Below are 23,607 nucleotides of genomic sequence, written 5' to 3' on the forward strand. Positions count from 1 at the left end.
AGGAATGCCTCGGCCGGCCGTGGTGCGAAGTGCTGCTAACACTAGGCTGGGGCACCAGGAGCAAGGATATCGCCTGTGAGCTGGTTGGAAACAGACTCCAGGCTCCAGCCCAGACCAGCAGAACCAGAATCTGCCTTTTAGCAACATCCCAGGGTGATCTGAGTGCACATTCAAATTTTAGCAGCACAGGTCTAGAATTAAAGTGAATTTCCTTTTATTATTACCCTGGAGCACCCCCCCCACCCCCCTACCACGTGGGCTTCCTTCCTAAGAAAGGCATCTCTGAATAGCGAACTGGATCCATAAACCACTCCTACCACCCTCCCCCACCCAAACTGTTTATTCAAAGAGGAATTCTGAAATAATAGATGTTCTCCCAGAAGTCACAGCCGGGGCCTGAAGGAGGTCCAGACGAAACAGTACGAGCACCTAAAAAGGGAGACCTCTGACCTCAGCCCTCCCTCCCAGCTTCTTCTTCAAGCCTGGATCTTTCTGCCTGATGTCTGCTCCCGTGGGAAGAGCGGCATCAGAGAAGTGTCCGACAACTGGGTGGGCGACTAATGGGGGGCGCAGGGGGCCGTGCTGCGTGCTGAGCTCTGAGACCCTGAGACTCTTGAGCGAGTGGCAGGACCAAGACCACAGCCTTCCAGTCTGAGGCGGGCTTGGACCTCACGCCTCCAAAAACAACCCTCAAAACGTACATAGGTGGACCCTGATTAATCTGCCATCTACAAGGGAAAGAAGGAACAAGAGGACAGGAGACCGCATGGCCCTGGTTTGGGGGAATGAAAGCTAGACCGAAGGCAAGAGAAGAGAAGGGGGAAGGAAATGAGCCGTCGCTTCACCTACTATCCGGTACCCGGCAGAGGCTCTGACCTGGGCCCCCTACAGGTGCCGTCTTGGCCTTGTATTTGACTTTGCCCTCTGTGAAGAGGAAACCTGCCTCAGAGACAGTTCCCTAAAAGGAAGGGCACCAAAAAAGTTACCTCGTGGGAGGAAAAATGAAGCCAAAACCCAAAACAGCCCCCCCCCCCCGCAGAGCGAGGGTCTTCTGCCTAATTCTGCAGGCACGTCCCAGACGGTTCCTCTCCCGCCTCCGAGTGGCAGGCCTGCACTATTGATGACTCCGCATCCCGGCCCAACTTGTTATTACCCTAATATTGTGCTAATTTTTCACTCACATATTTTTTTTCCATCTTCACCTTGGAATTCTCTGAAACAGCAATATTTGGAAGCACTAAGATGGTTTATGCATAGCAATCAATACCTGTTTTTCCAGCAACTGTGATTTGTTTATATATTAACAGTATCTCAGCTCTGGAACGTGACTCTGTCCTCTTAAGGTGAACACATCAGCAAGCTCTCATAGAAAATACGGAACGGACAGCAGTGATGGGCGGGGAGGTTCTTAGGCTCTGAAATGCGAACAGGACCTCGCTCTCTGGCTCCCCCGAAATCAGATGTGTTATAGGTTAGCCGCCCATGGGCCTGAGGCTAGGCTTTATCTCAGCGAACTTCCACTTCCTAGAAAAGCACTGGACTTTACTCCCCCATAAGTCAGGCCTGGAGACGCCAAGCAATCCTCCAGAAACACATCTGAAAAAGACCTCTGCATCCTCCCCCACCCCCCAACCCACACAGACAAGCCTGGACACACCACCTCCCAGGGATAGAGAAAGTTAACTTTCAAGGGAACGTGTCCTGCAGCCAGCCCGGCCCTGTTCTCAGACCCTTCACGTTGGCGAAGGGGGCTCTTGCAACTGAAACCTGCCCTGTGTCTCCTGGGGGCAGAGACTAAGGTCCACAAGCACACGTTAGCCACAGATCTCTCTCTTGCGCGCGCACTCTCTCTCTCTCTCTCTCTCTCTCTCTCTCTCTTTCTGCCAAAGTGACATAACAGGCCAGCCTTATTCTTTCCTTCAAAGAAGCCAGGCTGGGCAGCTGATGAGAAGCTCCAGACAGAAGGTGGGTGTGTGAAGCTGTGTGGGCTCCCCAGGAATTTGGGGGAACTCCAGCGGTTTAGAAAAAGGATGGTCTTAGACTGGGGCACGAGGGCTCCTCGGGTTCCTGGGTACCCCAGAAGTCTGGGTGCACCGGGAGTGGCAGGGCTGTCCTGCCAGCCAGCCTCCCCCTCCCTGCGGTCCTGGCCCCCTGGGTCACAGCAGAGTCACTCACCACCCGTGAGCTGTGCAGGGCCGAAGCACAGGGCCAGCTGAAACCACAGGATCACGGCCAAGAGTCTCTGGGGGGACTGAGGCTGCTGCTGCGGCTGCTGCTCTAGAAATCCATCTCCATGGCTCGGGTTCATTCCATAATACATCTTTCATCCACAGAGGGCATCCGGCTTGCAAGAGTCTGCAACCAGGAACGAACACGACAATACCCCTGGCTGCCTGGGCTCCCGGGGCCACGTTTCTGCTCCTCAGCCAGGGCACCCGGGGATGGGGGGCGCGGGGGCGGGGGGTGAAGCTCAGCTTCCCCGGCTCTAGGCTCTATCCCCGGTCCTCCCCCACCCCTTTCCCACGGCGAGATCCCCCCAGCGCGGGTACACGGAGTAACAGCCGCGGCGGGATGCTGCGCGTGCGGGAGGGATGGAGGAGGGGACGGAGGGCCGGGGGTAGCGCACGCTGGCTCCGCGCCGGTCCCCGGGATCCAGCGGCTGTGACCATGACGGGAAAGTCTCAAGCCTTCCCGTGTCTCAGGGCGGAAAACCCACTTTTTCCTGGGCCTAGACAGGTCACTCTTAGGAATCTCACATGTGGCACCGGATCCCCCAAGATACTTCTCTGGTTTTCCCCCAAGATGAGGACGGGTCCTATTGCCCGGGCCCCAATGAAATTGCCCTGCGCCGTCAAAGAAAAAATAAAACCCTTCCTCGGGGGGAAGAACGAGGCACCAACTCCCCCTCCTGGGCCTGCGCGCGCCTCCCCAGGATGCAAAGCCCCTTCCGGAGCTCTGGGTCTTACCTGTGGGTCTCATGCATGCAGCTTCCTTCCCTCCTCCGCCGCCTCCCCCCTCCAGTCTCACCCGCATCTGTGCGCGACCTCTGCTGCCGCCGCTGCGCGAGCCAGAGAGACTGGAAGCCTCGGCGGCGGCCGCGCCGGGCTCCGGCTCCCCCCGCCCGTGCTCTCCCTCCCCTGGCTCCCGGAGCCGCTGGGTGCGGGGTGGTGGGGGAGGACCGCAGCCCGGCCGCGCGCCCCCGAGGAGGCGCCCGCGCGCCCGCTACCTGAGCTCGAGAGCGCGCGGCGGCGGCGGCGGCGCGGAAGAAGGGAGGTGGCGGGAGCGGAGCGGAGGCGCGCGGCGGCCGCGAAGGAAGGGGACCAGAGCCGGCGGGGAGTGGGAAGGGGCCCGCCGCCGCCTCCGCGACCAATGGGAAGCCTGCGCGCTTGCACCTGTCTGGGAGCGAAGTGCCGACGACCGCCCTCCCGCGTGCGCGAGGCCGGGTCGCCCGCTCCCTGGCGCTGGACCGCGGTCCCCGCCTGGGCTGAGCGAGAGCCCGGTGCCGCTGCGGCCTCCACGCGGCGTCTAGTGCCCCCAGCGTGGGAGAGCGCTCTGCTTCAGGCTGCTGCCGCGGCCGTGGCGCCAAAGCGTGGGATGGGAATGCGCGGCCGGCCGGTCCCTATGCCCTGACCCTCACCACCGACAGCGTTAACTTGGTGGGACGGGGTGTGGCCGATTGCTACAATTTTCCAGCGTTGTTGCCCGTAGCCCCCTCCCCTCCCCGGGGCCCAGGTCCTGCATGCCCCCTCGGTTGCCGAGCAATTTGACTTCCTGCGAACTGCAGGCGACCTGCGCGAGGATTCTTTAAGCCCATCTTGGAAATGCACCGGTCCTTCTGAACCTCCGCCCGGCGGCGCTCTCCGGTGGTCAGAGGAGGAGCGATCCATACAGCTGTAGAAATTTAGGTGCGGGGACAGGGCCTCTCTGCGGGCGTGAATGGGGACCCAAGCTGATCTGGGGTGTTTGTTCTCCCAGCCCCTAGTGGAGCGAGCTCTCCTCTTGAGTGCTGTGTCTGTGCTGTTTCTGGTGCCTGTGCTCGCCCCGCAGCGGGTGAAGCTCTCAGTTCCCACTGGCTCTGGCCACCAGCTGCTCCGCGCCACCTCCCGCTCCTCCCCCGCACCCAAGACAGGGCTTCCTCAGCTCACTTGGCTCCATGGGCCCGGGCTCCAGCCAGGGTAGTTAAGGGATGTGCGCCAACGAGGTGACAGAGGCAGACAGCACTTCAGAACCAGAGGCACCCCGCTATCCTGGAGCAGCTGGCGGCTATTAATACCATGTTGCTGATGCCCCCACCGAAGCATCCCTCGCCTCTACCGGCTTTCCCCAAATCTCACATACCGATGGCAGTCTGGAAATTTCAGCTTTCACTGGCTCCACTCTTACTGGGATTAACTGGAACAAATTCCTTCAAGATGGATTAATTTGGAGTCGCTAAATCAAACTCGGCCTTTTTATTTATATATTTATTTTTGCTTAGTAAAATTAGAGGTGGCAGTTTTGCACAGCAACACTTTAAGATTTTGACTAGCAGAAGTTCGTTCCTGCTTAAAGCGTGTACTTTGGGGCTCTGGAGGCTGAGTTGGGCAGCCTCCCACATTTCCAAGGTCCTGTGACTGACCTCTACCATTTGAATATTTATTTCATTTCTTTTCTCAGTTTTGTAAAGGTTTCCTGATAGCCGTCAAATCAACGGAGCTCAAAGATATCTGTTGACCATGCTGGTAGTTTTCAATTCCTAAAAGACACAGGGGCCGTGGCCGTGACCATGGGAGGCACTGGAGAGGGGGTTTGTCAGGTCTCGGCCCCGGGAGGCTTGAGAGAGAGAGAAAGAAAAAAGAGGACACAGCGATAATATCAAGATTTAGAGTCAAAGAGACCAAGCTGTAAACTGCTAATAAAAATAGGGGACACAATTGAAAAGGAGGTTTTATGAGGGTAGTTGTGAAAGTGATGTTGAATTTGAGTAGCCGGAGGGAAATCCATCTGGAAACACCCAGCGGGCGGTGGGGAATTAGAACTGTGTTTTGCAGAGGGGTCGGGGAGGGGTTGGAGCAGAAGTGGGCCCAAGCAGCCCCGAGTCTGTCCCTTAAAGCCACAGCATGGATGCGCTTGCCCGGGGAGTGCAGAGTGGAAAGGGAGGAGGCCCTGGACAGACAGACATTCTGGGAACCGCACTGTAAGAGAAGCGGGGAGCGGGGAGGAGAGGGAGGCTGGTCAGTAAAAAGGAAGAAGAGCAGAGATGTTCACGGAGGTTCCTAGCCCCTCGGCACAGAACCAGTAGGCTGGGGGGTGAGGTCTGGGACCATACACTGCAAAGAGCATACCCCCTTCTGCATCTACTGATACCTGAGAGATCGCCCCAAAACTTAGCACCTTAAGTCAGCGACATGGCCGGCCCCCTGGTTTCTGTGAATCAAGACCCTGGCAGTGGCTTAGCTGGGGGTCTCGGGCTCGGGCGCCTCCTCAGGCTGAGACAAGTTGTCAGCCAGGCTTCAGACGTCCGAAGACTTCCTGGGCTGGAGGGTCTGAGTCTCAGGTGACTGTCCTCATCACTCGGCAGCAGCTTCCCCTAGGGCAGGCGATCCACCAGTCAAAGGCGGAGACCGCCATGTCTTCTATGACCCAGACTCCGAAGTCACATTGGTTATTTCTTCGAAATCCTGCTCGTTACACAGCTGAGTCCTTTTCATTGGAAGAGGAAAAGTCACGGGGTGACAGGAAACAAAATCATGGGTGTGCGAGGCAACTTGGAGGCTGACTACCGTATGTCTCTACACTCCTGGAGTTCTTTTTTTTTTAAAGAGAAGTTATAATTTTTTAAAAATATTTATTGATTTTAGAGAGAGGGAAGGGAGACAGAGAGAGAGAAACATCAGTGTGAAAGAAAAACACCAATTGGTTGCCTTTCTTATGCGCCCTGACTAGGAACCAAACCCACAAGCCAGCCATATGTCCTGACCGGGAATAGAACCCCCAACCTTCTGGTATACAGGACAGTGCCCCAAGCAACTGAGCCACGCTAGTCAGGGAACACTTGGACTTCTTTCTGTGGAAGTAGCTCTCAGAAGAAAAGAGGAAGAGAGAAGAGAAGAGAGAAAAAAAGAAAAAGAAAAGCAAAGGGAAAAAGAATTCCAATAGTAGGTGGACTCCACTGCCAAATAGGACAGAGAAATCAAGACGAGGCTGAGAAGCCAATAGACCTCACTTCTGGGATATCAGTCTTGGCCTCCTCAACTATAAAGGGACACTTCTAGAGAAACACAACTTTTTTTATGCAACTTGAGGTAAGAGACATATTTTACTTCACCACATGGCATACAATGCACTCCTATGATATATATAGAATGTTCATTTCAGGCTTCACATGGCCCTCAACTGGAGGCCCGCCATGGACCCAGGAGAGAGCCCAGTGCCCAGAGGGCACTGTGAGTGGACAGTGGAGGATTTCACCTGGTCAGAGGGTCAGAGAAGCCTCCCCTCGGACCGGGGCTTGAAGAAAGCACCATTCCATGCAGTTCACAGAGAGAGCCAGCCATGGTTGCCAAGCTCCTACGCCAGCCCCGTGGGGAAGGGGGTGGCTTTGAGTGAAAAGAACACTCTGAGATGCCCACTAAAAATCTTTCCAGAGCATGTAAGCCCACGGGAGCTGGAATCTGAGCGGGCTGAGGGTGCTTACCCCGCCGATCGCGTCAGCCAAGGAGCCCCAGTGTACCCCACGTCAGAACGCGCCACGCGTCACGGCACACGCAGAGTCAGCGGTCGCAGCACGCCATCCATCACCGGGTTGTTGTGGAGCTATCGTCCCTCACTGACACCTTTCCGAAAAACAAATTTCCTTGGCAGTTAAAAACTCCAGACTCAATTTTAGCCAAACAGAAAAAAATAAAATAAAACAAAGCGCAGAACTTTTCAACACCCACACATTTTTTAAAAAGTTTCAGCAAAACGCATTCTTTTAAAAAATATCTAATATAATATCTATGTTATGTTGAGGATGAAGAAATAACTCCAAATGAGAAAACTTATTCAAGTGCAACAGTTTTCTCAAGTTCCCATTGGGAAACCTTTTCTTATGCTTAACATTACAAACTATTTGTGATAAAATTTCAAAAACCAATAACTTCATTGTGCAGTCTGGTGTTTCCGTGTCACTGTTGAGTGATTCTGTAATTGCATCCTGTTATCTCCCCGTAGAAGTGAACTCACTTTCAGCTCTGAAAGTACTTATTTTGAGTCCTTCCTTTCTTCCTAAGAACTGGTTACTTACCGTCTCCAGATCTTAATGGCATTATTAAGGTTACAAATGTGGGAACACACCAAAGTCTTAAGATGTGACCAAACTAGAAATATTCTGAATCCTCTCCCGCTCCCCTGTCCACATATGCTTTTGTCTGGCTATAATCATGCAATGTTAGCTCAGAAGACCATGCGCGGGGAGGGTGAGCTGAGACTGGATTCGATCCAGCTCCACTGCCCATCTTATCTGGGAATTCTCCCTCTGACCCTCAGGAAAGAACAGTCCCCACTTTGCCCTCTTGTGGCAGGGTTGACATACAAAGCACTTATAGCAATGCTCCAACATGTGCTTAGTATGTGTCAGCCACCATTTTTATACACACGGGCTCTCATGCACATGGAATATTTGCATTGTGGGTAAATGAGTGTTTCCATGGGAACTTAACTTCCATATTTCCCAGGCCCTTATCCCCCATTTTCTGCTTTTCTAAAAAAGAAGCTATTATAATCTACCATTTTCATCCTTAATACTGTATTAACATTAAGTTTTTCATTTACTGCCCTGGGTGTTTACATAAGACTTTTTTTTTTTTTTTACTCTTTTGTGGGTCTGCTATTTTTGATGAGTCCCTATCTCTCATAGGCACCTGGAGAGGGGGCCCTGTCTACTGTCACTTGGGGGCATCCATTTTCCTGTGTAGTAAGGGAAAAGTAAAAGTGGGGCTTGAAAGAACTGAATCCCTAGGAAACTGCTGCAAGGCTGAATTTCAATAATTGATCATTTATCCTACCTACCATCCTGCCGTTAAGGAAAATAAAAGCCTTCTGACCCAAATATTATCTTCTTAGAAAAGGATGATTTCAAAGCAAAGCATTTACATGTAATATAAGCTATGTAGATGTTGAAAGCTGTCACAACCACATGAGTACTGGAAACATTTATCTCCAGCAGTGCTGGCCAATGGAAACACAGCGTAACATATGTCACATACATGTGTGACTTTGTTTACTAGTAGCCCCATTAAAACAAGCAACATGTGACATTAATTTTGATAATATATTTTATTCAACCCGTTGTATTCAAAATACCATCTCAACAAGTAACCAATATAAAAAAAGTGTTGAAACATTTACTTTTCTTTTTCATCGTAAGTTTTTGAAATCCAGTGTGTCCTTTACACTTACAGCACACGCCCATCGGCCCTGCGTTCCAGGGCTCATCCCCATGTGTGGCCGCTGGCTGCTGTTACTGGACAGGGCAGCTCTCTGACCCACCGCAGGGCTGGGGCCTCGCTAAGAGACAGAAGCGGAAGTCACCGCAGTAACGGACAGTCGCTCTGGGCCAGGGCCCGGAGCACATTTCTGTTCCATAGGGTAACCCACACTATAGAAGCAGGGCACACTTTGCCGTATTTTCCACGTGAGAAGAGGCCCAGGTATTCATCTGGCAGAAGATCCCAATTCTGAGGCCTCCAATGAAGTACACTGAGGATCTTCCTGCCAAATAAAAAGGAGGCTGATTGTTCTTAGTATCAAGGGACTGCTTGGCAGCTTAACAGTGGAAAAACATCTCTTTCCTCTCCCTCCCGGAAGAGCTAATGGAGCCTTCCTGGCTTGTCATCCTCCCCGGGGTCTTCATCAGACGCTAACAATGCAGGTGAGGAGACCGTCCCTGCTCACCTGGTCTCTCAGAGGAAAAGGGTCCCTTCCCCGTTTGTCGGTCTCTCCCAGACGTTCTGCTCGCTGCTCTGTGAGGGGTTCGCTTGTTATTACAGCTCCATTCACCTGACTTCCCGCGATGACCGTTTTCAATGTCACTTAGAGGGAAACCCCTCGTCATGGCCACTCACCATCTGCCCAGGCGCCCCAGGTTAGTAAACCCTCTTTCTCCCGATCAAATTCACCTTCAGGTCATGGTCCTTTGACCTTTGACCTGTGCCTTGCTTCTACCCCTTCCCGTCCCCCTGCCACTGTCCCGGTTCATGCGTCCTACGTGCCGGTCGGGGTTACTGAACCAAACTCCCAGCTGGAGCCCTGCCTCCATGTCCTGCCCCTTGCCCCCCAGTTCTTCTGCCACAACACTGCCAAGGTGAGCTTTCTAAAATACACACCGAAATCTTCTGGTTTCAAGACTTTTGTTGACCTCTCATTGTCTACATAGTGGATTTCCACTTTCTTATAAGCAGAATCCCAAGTGTTTTCAATGAGATGTTACTAGGAGCCCCAGGATATTAAAGCAGATAAAACCTGACTGCTCTGGGGACAGAGAGACAGGGACAGAGGCACAGAGAGAGGCCTCAGAACCTGCCCTGAAGTCCTCCAGCTCCACCCTCTATGGGCCTAAGACAGCTGCCAGGAATCCCGGAACTCTCTGGAACAGCCAGAACCCCACTCCTCGGTGGGAAGCCCGTGTTCCTTAGGCCCTGTGGAAGCCAGGTCCAGCCCACCTTCCAGGTGTCTGCTTTTTCCAGAAACAGCTCTCTTCCACTGACTACTAGGACGTCACTCTGCTCTCTCCCCGGAGTGCAGGCTCGGTCCTCTCTCCCTCTGACTCCGTAGTTTGCGCACCAGGCTCACCTACCTCTGCTCTTGGATGTGCTTCCCCCACACACAACACTGCTTCTCTGCGATGCCGCGGCCAGAGCCACACTCGGGTGTGCAAAATGTTTCACCAAGTTGGAACATACGCCTATGACCCTCAGGTAACAGCACAACTCAGTTCATGCAGGATAGTTCCTAACTTAAAATTAAATGCTTTCATTTCCACTTTGACTTAATTTTCTTTAAAGCCGCCTCTTCATAAAAATTACAATCACAAAATCACTTCTGTAACAATGGTGTGTGAGTGGTACTGGAGGGCAGAACAATTTATCCTCAGCCCTAGAGGTACCAGAGACTGCACAGGAGGTCCCACCAGGCAGAGTGCACCCCTGGGGAGGGCCCAGTCCCTCTGCACTGCCCCCTCATTCACAGACAGGGCCGCCATAACTCTTTAGTGCACATCTGGTCATAATTTTCTTAAAAGCACGTCATCTTAGGCAGCGCGGGCGGCTATAACAAAACACCGCAGGCTGGGTCGCTTAAACAACAGATATTTATTTCTTACAGCCTGGAGACCGGGAAGTCCAAGATCAAGGTGCTGGCGCACTCAGCTCTGGTGAGGGCTCGCTTCCCAGCTTAGAGGCAGCCACCTTCTGGCCATGTCCTCACATGGCAGACAGAGCAAGCGCTGGTCCCTTATTCTTCCTATGAGGATACTAATCCCGTCATGACCTCATCTAAATCTAATTACCTATCAAAGTCCCCACCTCCAAATGCCAGCATGTTGAGGGTAAGGTTTCCACATATGAATTTGGCGGGGATGCAAATATCTAATCCACAACACACGTGTCAGTTCAAAGCGCTTTCCTGAGAGACAGCATGATGTTATGGGAAGAGCGGGGAGTTTGAAGTCGACTCCTGCCATTGACCCAGTGACCTTAGAGGAAGTGAGTTAACATGGTCAGTCTCAGATTTGTCCTAAGGAAATATTGTCAATTCTCCTAGTCCCATCTAGCTGGGTTTACAGTGAAACTCCAAGGAGGTGTGAGTATAGAGGACTGGGGTGAGTAAATACTCATTTTCCTTCTCCAAAGAGTGACCTTTTTGGAGGATGTCATCCAGAACTATTTCCTCATTGCACCCCAGAGAAGGAAAGTGACTTGGCCAATATCCATGTGACGAATGTGACAGACTGTGGGGATCGACCCTCCCTGGCGCTACCTTTTACCTAAACGGTTTTAGGATTATCTTGACTCTGTTCTTCTTTTCTTAATCTAGGAATCTGTAGAAACCTTTGTAAACCTAGATGTTAAATCTTACAATTTTTAACTGCAGCCTAGCAGAACATCAAAATAATATTTGTTAAAGGCAGCAAGCTGCTAAGCTCTTGCTACATAATTTCATCTGGCCCTCCAGACTGCCCTGAATTCCAGTTTTCCAGACTTGAGGGTCAGGAAGAGTAGAAAACAAGCCCAGGACCACACAGAGGTTCAAATCTAATGCTTTTACCATTAGCCCAGGGTACCTGAGCAAGAAAATAATCCCACACAATTGGAGAAAAGGGAGAAAAAAACCACAATAAATAATGGTTTCAGCCCGGTGTTCGCTGGTGCTGTTTCAGAAATGTGAACACCATATTCCTATTTTTACAAAATCAGCAATTGCCATGGGGGGCGGGGGGGAGGAACTAATCTATTTCCTGTTCTAAAGTTTAAAAAAGTAAACAAAACATAATCTGTACTTAAAAACGTCTAAACTGTGGTGCATCGTATTAATGAGCGTCCGCAGCCGCTTCGCTTGCACGCTCAGTGGACGTGCACGACGGCAGGGTGGGTGACCCTAAGGTCACCTAAGGATTACTCAGGGAACTCCTCACCGCCCCCCCACCCACCGCACCCCCGCCAATGCGCCCGGACCCTTCCTTCTGGAGGTGATGCCTTCACCCCGATTCTTTTAGAAGCCTGCTATTTCAAGGTGTACAGATGCAAGATCAAATTCCTGCCTAAAATACTGGTGGCGGTTCATTAAGCACCCTCAGCCTTAAGGTTCACCCTGGATTTCCTACACATCCTCATGTCCCCTGAGCCCGCCTTCAGCCTCCTGACCCCTACTCCCCCGAGGGGTTCTAGGGAGGCCGGGGTGGGTGGCGCGCCATGACCATTGTGAAGTGGCCCAGCGTCACAAGCGCCCCGACCGACCCTCACTCCCTGATGCGAGGGCAGAGCGGGTCTCGGCAGCGCCCCCTGGAGGCCCCGGGATCCTGGTTCGAGTGCTGGGCGCACGGGGAGGCGCATGGAGGGCTTCCGCAGCTTCTCGCGGCCCTACCCGGACCTCTGGGAGCCCCAGCAGCCCAGCAGAGAGCGCGCGTCCTCGGCACGGCTGCGCAGGCCGGGGCACCTGACCCAGTCGGAGCGGGGCTCCTGGGCCGGGTCTCCGGACGAGGGGAGCGAGACGACGGCTCCCTGGACGCCCCCGTGCTGCTCGCCCACGCCACGGCCTCGCCGACCCCGGTCCCCCGACTCGCCGAGGGAAAGCCGCAGCCTGAGCGATGTGGCCAGGAGGTCCCTGGACCGCAGAAGGAAGCACAGGCCCCGCAGCTGTCGCGTTCCAGACGCCTGGGGGGAGCCAAGGACGCAGCCCCAGCCGGTGCGGGGCAGCCAGCACAGCTCGGCCTGGCGGCACCAGCCCCCGCTCTGCCAGCACTGCCCTCCGGGCCAAGGAGATTCGCCCCCACCGGCCCCCGAGGACGCTTGCACTCCGTTAGGTGGAACTTTCCGCGCAGAAAACGGGCAGAGCGGAGATCTGTGGGCAGTGCCGGCCTGTGGAAGTCTAGGTCGCTGGTCCCTTTCCTCAGTTCCCTCGGAGAAGTCGTCAGCACCCTCCCAAGAGTTCAGGATGCTGTCCGCTTGTGTGTGCTCCCCAAAGAGGGACAGCAGTGACCGGGAGGTGTCATTAGCCAGCCAGCACTCCCAGCCCCGCATCTCCAACAAGGAGATGAAGAGCCGGCACACCCAGATCCTCCAGAACAAGCTGGAAGAGGCCGTGGTGTCCTCCAGGGACCAGAAGATTGTGGCCCTGGTGTTGGTCCGGCTGAAGAAGGCGCAGAGGATGCGGGAGTTGCAGCAGCAGGCGGCGGTGGCCTGGGAGGAGCTCAAGCGCTCGGACCAGAAGGTCCAGCTGACCCTGGAGAGGGAGCGCAAGCTGCTCCTGCGGCAGAACCGGGCCCAGTGGCTGGGGGAGAAGCAGCAGCAGCACAAGACTCGTCCGAGCCTGGAGCAGCGCGTCTCCTGGCCTCGGGACAGCCAAGCCAAGAACATGGAGAAGCAGGAGAACCAGGGGAAGGCACCATCGGGGGTCCAGGAGACCCAGCGCCAAGACAAGCTAGAGAGGGCCCGCCCTGAAGCCGAGCTCAGGACGCAGGGGCAGGGTCCCCAGGACCACGAGGAGATGCCGCAGGGCCGGCAGGGGCCCGACAGCCTGGAGGTGCAGAAGAGGATGGAGCAGGCCCGTCGCAAGAAGCAGCTGCCCACCGCTGCGGGCCAGAAGAAAGCCCGGGAAGCCAACCTCAGCTCCCTAGTCAATTACCAGGCCCGGAAGGTGCTCATGGACTGCCAGGCCAAGGCCGAGGAGCTCCTGCGGAAGCTGTCGCTGGAGCAGAGTTCCCAGCGGTCCCAAGAGATCTCCCGGGGCCTGATTAAGGAGCGTAACCGAGAGCTGAGGGACAAGATCCGAAGGGATGAGGAGCAGTACCAGCAGGTCAAATTGCGCGCGGAAGAGCTGGAGCAGCAGAGGAAAGCACGCAAGCAGCTACTGGTGGAGCTGGCGGACCACAGGATCCAGCAGGCCAGGAACCACGTGCACAAGAGCGTCAGGGACAAAGCGCAGCACCTCCGAGAGCTCCACATTCTGCGGGAAAAGAATCATCACATCCTAAAGCTGAAAGCCGAGAAGGAGGAAAAGAGCCACGTCGAGGGCATCAAGGAAGCCATTAGGCAAAAGGAGGAGAGGATGGCGCAGCTCTCCCGAGAAAAAGAGGCCACCTTTGAGAAATTCCAAAAGGGTCTCCAGGAGGGACAACAGCGCCTTCGATCGGCCGGCGGGGAAGGCCCAGCTCCTCGCTGGCCAGCCCCAGGGGGGCTACTGGGAACCTGAGGGCGAATAGCGGGCAGCCCCCGCGGCTGGGAGCTGTGGCGCTGCGACTCCTTTTATAATCTGATAAGTGAGCATTGATTTTTAAAAATATATAAAATAGCTGCAGTTTCCTCTCAAGAACTAGTTTATGGATTCATTTGGAGGGCTGAGAAGCTTGGGAGTAGAAGTTTGGGGATTTTAAGAAAACCCCTTGTCTTGGTAAACTTTGCTGCATATAGAATATATTCATTTAGCGCTCAAGTAACCTTAGAAGCACACATCTGGGGCATCTTGGAGGCACCAGAGAAAACCCTACAAGAGGAGAACTACTTCTGTGTCATGTCATGCCCTCTCCCAGAACTTAGGAAAGGGTGAAGTGTGAAGTGCCAGTCCTAAGAAGTCTCCTGCGGAGGGCAGGGGGCAGTTGGGAGGGATCTGTAAACAAGCAGAGCTGGGGACCACCCCCCCACCCCCGCACACACTGCACCCCCCTGGGAGTTTATAGCACACATGGAAACTTTAAAGGCCCTGAAAAGGCCCGCAGTAAGGAAACGGATTTGTCTAAGCTAGTGGTTTTCACACGTAAGGCCCTTCTTTTTTCTCAGAGCGTTCCATGGAACGGGTGTTCTGTGAAATGTTTCTAGAAACGGCTCTCTCTAGTTCCTTCCAGATTATGAGCTGCTTTGGTCTCCACTCCACACGTGGACAGAAAATGTTTACAGTTCCTTTGGCACGACCGCTGACGGTTCCCCCGTGGCCACTATCCAAGAGGTCACGGCAGCCTTTTGTTCTGATTTTGTTTCCCCTTTTCGTCAGTATTATCCAGTCTTTTTGGAACAAAAATCTATTGGAATCCGTCTAGCCCCCCCGCCCCCTGCTTTCTCCTCTTTTTCTTTTGCTGGAGGTATATGATGTCATTTGACCTGCCCACATTGTGTCTAATTAACCTCACCGGGCTCTGAATGAATGACTCAGCACACAGGATTCAGAACCACGACGTGTTAAGAGGAAGGAGCCAGAAGCCAATTAGAATGTAACCCACCACATCTTGAAGGCTCTATCAAAACATTTCTAAAAGTTTGCTTTTGGAGCCCCTAATGTAACATTTATCTTTAAAAGAGAGAGAAATAGAATAGGTCCCACGGGAAGATTTTTGTCGTATGAGTATTTTTGAAATGACATGAAAGGTAACCTGGCAAGGGATTTTGTTCAGAGGTCAGTGTGAGAGTCACATTCTCATCTTATATTTACTTACTTTCTATTGCATTTAGTGGGGTGACATTGGTTAATAAGATTATACAGGTTTCAAGTGTAGATTTCTATGACAGGTGACCTGTATGTTGTGCTGTGTGTCCACCAGCCCAGATCAAATCATCTTCCTTCACCAGCTCTTCGGCCCCACTTACCGCCCCCCCCACCGATCCCCACCCCCTCCCCTCTGGGAAGCACCATACTGTTGTCTGTGCCTATGAGTTTCAGTGTTGCATCCCACATGAGTGAGATCATATGGTTCTTAGCTCGTTCTGACTTATTTTGTTTTGCATAATATTCTCAATGTCTATCCATATTGTCACAAGTGGCAGTATTCTACCTTTACTTATGGCCAGTAGTATTCCATAGTATACATGTACCACGTCGTCTTTATCCAGTTCTCGATCAAAGGACACTTTGGTTGTTTCCTTGTCTGGGCCACCATCAATAGGGCTGTAATGAACATAGGGGTGCATATATCTTTGTAAATAAATTTTGTCAAGTTTTTCCGGTAGATACCCAGAATAGGGATTGCTGGGTCATATGGTAGCTAACTCTACTCATTTTCTGAGGAATTGCCATATCGCTTTCCATAAAGGCTGTACCAGTTTACGTTCCCAGCAGCAGTGAATAAGGGTTCCTTTTTCCCTACCTCCTCTCCGACACTTGTTACTACTTCTCTTGTTGATAGGAGCCATTCTAACAGGTGAGAGATGGTATCTCATTGCAGTTTTGACTTGCATTTCTCAAATAGCTAGTGAAGTTGAGCATCTTTTCACATATCTGTTGGCCATTTGTATGTCTTCTTGGGAGAAGCATCTGTTCAGATCCTCTGCCCATTTTTTAATGGGATTGTTTGCTGCTTGGTGTTGAGTTGTATGCATTCTTTATATATTTTGGATATTAATCACTTGTCAGAGCTGTTGTTTGCAAATATCATCTTCCATTCAGTTGGCTGCCTTTTTGTTTTGGTGGCAGTTTCTTTTGCTGTGCAGAAACTTTTTAGTTTGATACAGTCCTATTCATTTATTTTTGCCTCTACTTCCTTTGCCTTTGGGGTTAAATTCATAAAATCTCCTCTAAGATCAAGGTCCATAAGTCTAGTATCTGTTTTCTTCTATGTAATTTATTGTTTCATATCTTATATTTAGGTATTTGATCCATTTTGAATTAATTTTTGTACATGGGGGCAAACTATGATCTAGTTTCATTCTTCTGCATGTGGCTTTCCAATTTTCCCAGCACCGTTTATTGAAGACACTTTCTTTTCTCCATTGTGTGTTTTTGGCTCCTTTGTCAAAAATTATTTGCCCATGTATGTGTGGGTTTATTTCTAGGCTCTCAGTTCTGTTCCATTGGTCTGTGTGTGTGTGTTTCTGCCAACACCAGGCTGTTTTGATTATCATTGCTCTGTAGTATAATTTGAAGCAGATAATGTGATACCTCCTGCTTTGTTCATGTGAGGGTGTCCTTTAAAATATTTGTGGATTCAAAAACAGAAAAATTTAAATATATTTGGAACTAGACAATAATGAAAATACAATATACCAAGGCTCAGAGCAGGCAGTGAGAAAGATAATGTAACAGAAATGCAGATTGAAATGCTTATTAATATGAGAAGAAAAGATGAAAATTAATGAGCTCGTCACACAACTTAAGAAATTAGAAAAAGAACAACAGAATAAATTTAAAGATAACTAAGTGCAGAAATTAATCAAATAGAGAACAAAGATGTAATGGATGTGATTAACAAAAAATTAAAGTTGCTTCTTTGAAAACATGAATAAAATTGGCAAGCTTCCAGCAGAGTTCAAGAGAGACATGCAAATAATATTGAAAATAAGCAGATTTAATGAGAGATGCAGCAGAGACTAAAAAGATAAGAATGTACTATAAGAAAATTATAAGCCAAAGAATGCATAAAGATGCATTAACTTAGAAGAAATTAACATATTTCCTTAAAAATAACCAACTCAAAAAGAAATAAAAAGTCCAAATAGCTCATAACCCTTAAAATAAGCGAATCAACTGTTTAATTTTCCTACAACAAATCACCAGGCCAGACGATTTTACAGGTAAATTCTACCAAACATTCATGGAAATATTCTAATCTTATGCAAATCATTTGAGGGGAAAAAAAAGGAGAATACTTCCCAACTTATTCTGAGTCCACTATACCTTTGATACTGAAACTCGAAAAACGTAATAAAGAAAAATTATAGAGAAGCCTCATCCGTGAACATAAAGGCAGTGATCATACACAAACACTAGCAAAATGAAAACTGCACTTCATGAAAAAAGATACCACATCGTGACTAAGCTGGGTTTATTCCAGGACTATAAGGCTTAACGTCAGAAAATCTGTAATTATCATTTGCTATATTAGCACATTAAAAGAACAAAACAATATGGTTATTTCAATAGATAATTAAAACACATTTGATGGAATTCAAAATACCTATTTATAATGTTTAAAAAATTGACCGTGCTCAGAATAGAAAGGGACTTCCTTAATCAGATAAGGGGAGTCATCATAAATCTCCAGGAAACCATTATTTTTAATAATGAAACAGAGAAGGCTTTTAAAATCAGGAAGAAAAAGAAAAAAGGAACAAGGCTGGGAAAGGGGGGGAAAACCCGCAAAACTCTCATGATTCGCAGGTGATGTGATTGTTCCCATTGGGTATTTTATCTACAATCTTAAAAGTTTGTATATTCACAACAGATTTTTTTTGGTAATAGCCAAGAAATATTTTAATGTCCATCAATGGTAAAATGAATAAATGGCTCAGTTGCTTGGAGCATCATCCTGTGCTCCAAAAGGTCTCGGTCAGAGCACATACCTAGGTTGTGGATTTGATTGCCGGCTGGGAGAATACAGGGGCAATGGATCAATGTTCCTCCCTCACACTTATGTTCCCCTCTCTCTTTCTCATTCTCTCTCATTCACTCTCTCTCTTAAACCCTTGCTCTTTCCCCTATCTCTCTGGTCGTGTTTGGAAAGCCTTCTCATACCACTTAGGGAGCTCCTGCCCCACCCCTGTCCTGTGGGTCCACAAGAATTTATTGTGACAAGAATACAGCTTCCCCCCTAAATCTCCCGCCTTCTGTGAAAGCAATAGATTTGGAATTGTATAGCCTTCATACAATGCTGTTTTTGCAAAGTGTTCCTTGACTATTTAGTTGGGCTCAGTTTTTAAAAAATAGCCTTTTGCTCAAAGAGAAGGACTATCATGTGCCTATTTAAAATAACCTCTATAAATGGGAGCATCCACGGAACCAGATTGAAGGAGATAGAGAGGGGACGTGGGCAGGGTCTCCATGAGGGCTTCTGGGAGCTTGAATGGCTAGACTTCCACGGAGCTTTACCGGTCAGTGTTCACTGGGCTTCCTTCATTACACAGGACAACTGAGGAAGCAGCAAATATACACACCCACATGCACACACATTCCCAGGAACGTAGAAAGGAGCAGTTGGTCCAAGCATCCTATCAAGGTGACTTGTGCTGCACCCCAAGAGGGTTCTCAGGCATTTAAAACAGTGAGGAAAATAGGAAACATGCCCCTCGTTCATGACATAGAGCAGGCAGGAGCTGGAAGGGGCTGGGGGTGTGGTCCGAAACTCAAAATCAGAAAAAAGCCTCCCTCCCCCCAACCCCCACCCCGGCTGAAAAAGACACTATCCAGAACATTCATCCTGCCCCGGTTAGTCTTTCAGGCAGAAAAAGTCACGGCGGAAGTGATTTTTGCAGGTTGAACAAAAAAGGACCCTCTTGGGAGCCCAGGGGATCAATGATAAGAGACGAGAAAGCCCTTTGGAAAACTGAAGGGATTATGCAAAGGGAAGAGGTCAATGTTATCAGTGGTGTGTTTGCTAAGAAGGTGCCAGAATTTCTTCTCCATCCCTGGTCAGGATGCCGCAGAGGACCAGTCACTTCAGGATGAAGACAGCATCGGACTTGCAGCTGGTCGAGTGCAGCCCACTGCTGAGTCACAACGGACTGCCGGCAAGCCCCTCGCCTCTCTGGCCTCGGGTTTCCACATCTGCAAATGAGGCATAAGGACAGAGGCCGCAGAGATGAAAGTGCCCAGGATGCTGGAGGCCCTCAAAAGCAGCTACTGGGGCCCTGGCCAGGTGGCTCAGTTGGTTGGCACATCCTCCTGGACACCAAAAGGTGGGGGGTTTGAGCCCTGGTCAGGGCACATACCGAGGCTGCCGGTTTGATTCCCAGGCAGGGCGCGTATGAGGGGGAGCCAACTGATTTTCTCTCTCACATCAATATTTCTCTCTCTCTTTCTCCCTCTCTTTCTCAAATCAATAAACATACCCTCAGGTGAGGATTGGGGGGGAAAAAAAAAAGCTCTTGTTCCCTGAGTCTCATTTAGGGCCAGATACCATGCTGAGAGTTTGGGCACAGTCTCCCATTCCTCTGCACAAGACACGGATGCAATACGAATTCCTCATCTCCATTTATGATGAAGACCTGGACCCCTGAGGGGCTCCAGGGTCAAGCAGCGTGCCCTAGGCCCCAGAGCCCCTAAGTGCCAGGACTGAGGCCCAGGAGCAAATCGGTGACCCCGGCTCCAGGCTCTCTTTACTTGCAACCATTTTTCCCTCCAAGTGTTGGTCGGAGCCCAAGTAGGTTGTACGTCTTTGAAAGGCAGGTACGGTTTTGTATTTCCTGAACTCTTATGCTAGAGCATCTGTTCTTAGGTTGGCTGCCAATAAATATCTACTGCAATTGAATTGTACTGGCTCTGTGGGAAGGTCCCTGCTGGCCAGCACAGGGCTCTAACAGCTGTTCCGTGCGCTCTGAGTGAGCCCCCAACCCCGGCGGGATGACATCTACACAGCAGGGCTCCGAGGCCACCACACATGCAGTTTCCAAGGGCAGCAGATCAACCAGCTGTGTCCGTCCCCACCCTGTAAAGAGGGACCCAGATTGGGTAACCTCTCTGGGCGGCCAGGCAGGTGTCTGAGGCCCTGGGGACCCCATGCCATCCTGCCATGGGAGTGTGCTTTGGCTTGTCTCCAAGCTTCCCGAGAAATCACTTAAGAAGTACTGTTTGAGAGAACATGGCTGTCCTGCATTGTAAGTCTTGGCATGTTTTCAAAGCTTGACGCGGAGACTGTGTTGTAGAAAGCCCTGCACCACCAGCAGCTTCCAAATGAAAACTACCAACGCGTCCACAGCGGGAAATGCACCCAGCATTTCAAATTAAGTCTTCCTCATACAGCACCTATTTCTTCGTCTCAAAGACAGACTCATGGGGCCGGATTAGATGTGATGCTTAAATACAACTGACGTGTAATTTAGGGAGCTGAAGCACTTTTTGAGTTGATGATAAATTAATACCACTGTAAATTTTCCTTAAGATAACTTCTTCACACGCCAGGCAGAACAATGTTCGGGTCTCCAATGAAGTGAAGGTGGATGGAATATTTCCCAGGGAACAAACTGGTCAATTTGGTGAAGACGCTTTCCCCTGGGAACCAAGCCTCCTTTTCCCTCTTCCCTGGGTCTTGTCCTTTAAGCAGCCGTTCTGGTGCATTCGTCTCTCATTGCATGTGCCTAATTCAGAGTTAGGCCTTCGGGAGCTGCCTAAGGAGGAGAATGATTGCTACTCTGCCATTCAAACCTCCAGGAAGCACCGATGAGCAAGCAGGAGGTGACCAAATTCTGTTGACAGGCCCGGGAGGCTGGCAGATGGAGCAGCTCACCAATTTGGCACTGCGCTCAGAATCGGAACGAAGCCCCGCCCCTACTGCCATGAGTGAAATTTTCCAGGGACTGTTTTCCAGGCTGAAAACGCTGTATGGACTGGAGGTCAAGCGCACCAGAACCTCTCCAGCCTCCAGCACGAGACACCCCTCCATCTTCATTGGCTTTTACCCTGACCTGCTCACATAAGGTGCTAGATCCCTGCAAAGTAGCCTCGGGAAGACCCAGAGACAGCGTCTGCCTCAGCCTGGCTCCTGTCATCTTCCTGAAAGCCCCCTTAAGGAGGCTGGCAGGGTCCCTGTGCCCCTACACAACCGCTGCAGCCCAGAACATGTAGAGGGAACGTCGTTGTCCCCCGTTGTGAGCCCTACTTTGTCACTGGGACACACGCCTGCTGTTCATATTTTTAGACCCACAGTTTCTAATTCAGGACGGTTCCTTCAGCCCTGCCTGCTGTCCTCTCCACTCTGCCTGCCCTCCGGAGCCCAGCACAAGTCCCCACCCCACCCAAGCTCCGTGCTCAGCACACCGACTCCTCCTGCCAGACACAGCTCACCGGACAGGCCTGGACACGTCTATTCTCTGAACACTCAAGGAAGGACACCCACAAGCAGGAATACTTCATTTTCTGTTTAGTTAACATGGCTCATTTTACGCTGACAGATTTGCTTGAAAAAACTGAGATAATGAAATACATAGAGAGATACATGCATGTATGCATCCACACATGCACATATACAGGGATGAGGGGGGACCCAAGAAACTACTTCCTTCCAGTAGAAAATCAACAAATACCTGTAAAAGGAACAACGAACCAAGAACCGCAGCCTTTGGCAACCATCATCATCATCATAGATTCAGGCCAGAACCATCAGTGGATGCTCAAACTAGTGCGTGGAGCTTGGAGTCTATTTATCATCTCAAATATTTCCCCACAAGACAGTCACTCGTTGCAAAGAAATGTTACAAAAGGAAAAGAGAAGCCGCCCTTGGAGAAATCTGGCCCATCCCACTTTAACCAAATGATCAAAGCTGACATCATCCAGCAGGACACAAAGTGACAGCACGTGCCACCTGATCCCCTGCACAGAGAACACGGGTCCACCTCCCTGGGGTTACTGCCGGCGCGGCCTGAAGGCTGCCGCAAGGAAACACCAGAGAGACAGGATTAAGGGACATTCTACAAAATAACTGGCCGGAACTAGGAACAAATATTAATATTGTGAATAGAAAGACATACTCAATCGCTGTTTGGAATTAAAGGAGACCAAAATAGTGAGAGGACAAGAGAATAGATTTTGCTAGAAAAGACTTGATCAGGAAAAAGGGCGAGCTCTGAATAAGGTCTGCAGATGAGGTCGTAGCATTGCTTGTCTCACCATATAGTGATACGTACGGTGAGGGAGAGAAAGGGGCAAAACAAGTGTAGTCAAATGTTAATATTTGCGTGCAGTTCTTTGTACTGGTCTTGTAACTTGTGTGTACATTGGAAATTACGTCAGAATGATTATTTTTGAAAAACATTTTATTTATTTATGTTTAGAGAGAGGGGAAGGGAAGGAGAAAGAGAGGGAGGGAAACATCGATCAGCCCCCTTTCACATGTGTCCTGACTGGGGACCGAACCCACAACATAGGCAGGTGCCCTGGCCGGGAATCGAACCAGCGACCCTTTGCTTTGCAGGACAACGCACAAGCAACAGAACCACGCGGCTCTGGGGAAAATTATTATTTTTAAATCTGAGCTGTCCTTTGAGGTGTCTGAAAAGATGTTCACATGTTGCCAAACCAGGGTCCTGAGGGAAATGGTTGCTCTTTCCCCAGCAAAGGTTCAGCCCAGCCTTCTCCTCGAATGTGTAAGAGCACCGCTGGCTTCCCAGACCTTTGGGAGCAAAGAATCACCGCCGTGCCCTGAATTTGCATTGGTTCTGAGCCTTTTCACAGCTGCTTCAAAATAGCTTAGGAAACATTAGTGGACGGGGGAGAGGGGATAGATGGAGCAGAAGTAGCTACTTTTCTACAAGAACACAGGCCCGCACACCCCAGTTTGCACCCTGTAGGGTCTTCTGAGAGGCAAAGCTGGAGGTGAAGGGAAGACCCTCTTCTCCCTTCAGGCCAGGGACCAAGGGTCCCACGTCCCTGGATTCCCGTGAGTCTGCTCAGGGACTCAGGCCTCGGGCACTGATTCCTTTCGGTACAAAAATAACTCCGGAGGAGCCCCATGCTACTCATACGCCACATAGCCCGAGGGCACCCTCGCTGGTATCAGGGAACTCAGAGACGCCTAATTCAACTCTTGGTCACCTTGCCTCTCTGGGGGCAGACAACCAGCAATGGTCAGGACAACCTGGCTGTCTCCGGAGGGGCGGGATGGCCTCCAACCCCAGCAAAGGAGCAAGGAGGGTGGGAAGGCCGTGGCAGCCTGGGTCCCCAGGACAGATGAGTTTCTGCTGCTTCCTGCTTCTGTTCAGGGGACCCGCCAGCCCTATTTTTTTCCAAAAGATTTTATTTATTCTTAAAGAGAGGGGAAGAGAGGGAGAAAGACACATCCGTATGTGGCCGCCTCTCGTGCACCCCCTACTGGGGACCAGGCCCGCAACCTAGCCATGTGCCCTGACTGGGAATTGAACCAGCAGCGCTTTGGTTTGCAGGCCGGCACTCAATCCACTGAGCCACACCAGCCAGGGTAGCAGTTCCTAAAATTGTTTGGTTAGCCCTGAGCCACA

General features: G+C 50.8%; 2 protein-coding genes across 3 annotated transcripts in view; one reads left to right on the top strand and one right to left on the bottom strand.

Annotated features, from left to right (window-relative positions):
* Positions 1-3,160, bottom strand: part of SUSD4 (sushi domain containing 4) — an 89,376-nt gene extending 86,216 nt beyond the window's left edge. For both annotated transcript variants that reach the window (XR_008529400.1, XM_054576633.1), the window contains exons 1-2: positions 2,967-3,160; positions 2,176-2,355 (exon numbers count right to left, since the gene is read on the bottom strand). Coding sequence is in view for 1 of the 2 variants with exons in the window: in XM_054576633.1 (XP_054432608.1) it covers positions 2,176-2,320 (145 nt within the window). In the remaining variant the exon portion in view is untranslated. The remainder of the gene's footprint in view (positions 1-2,175; positions 2,356-2,966) is intronic.
* Positions 3,161-12,069: 8,909 nt separating this feature from the next.
* Positions 12,070-13,939, top strand: CCDC185 (coiled-coil domain containing 185). The gene is given in 2 exon segments (XM_054576457.1): positions 12,070-13,832; positions 13,834-13,939. Coding segments are annotated over 2 exon segments (1,869 nt in total).
* Positions 13,940-23,607: the final 9,668 nt, after the last annotated feature.

Source organism: Pteronotus mesoamericanus, unplaced genomic scaffold, assembly GCF_021234165.1.
Source record: "Pteronotus mesoamericanus isolate MK-2021 breed Mesoamerican mustached bat unplaced genomic scaffold, CSHL_Meso_final contig_347, whole genome shotgun sequence".
Classification (NCBI taxonomy): domain Eukaryota; kingdom Metazoa; phylum Chordata; class Mammalia; order Chiroptera; family Mormoopidae; genus Pteronotus; species Pteronotus mesoamericanus.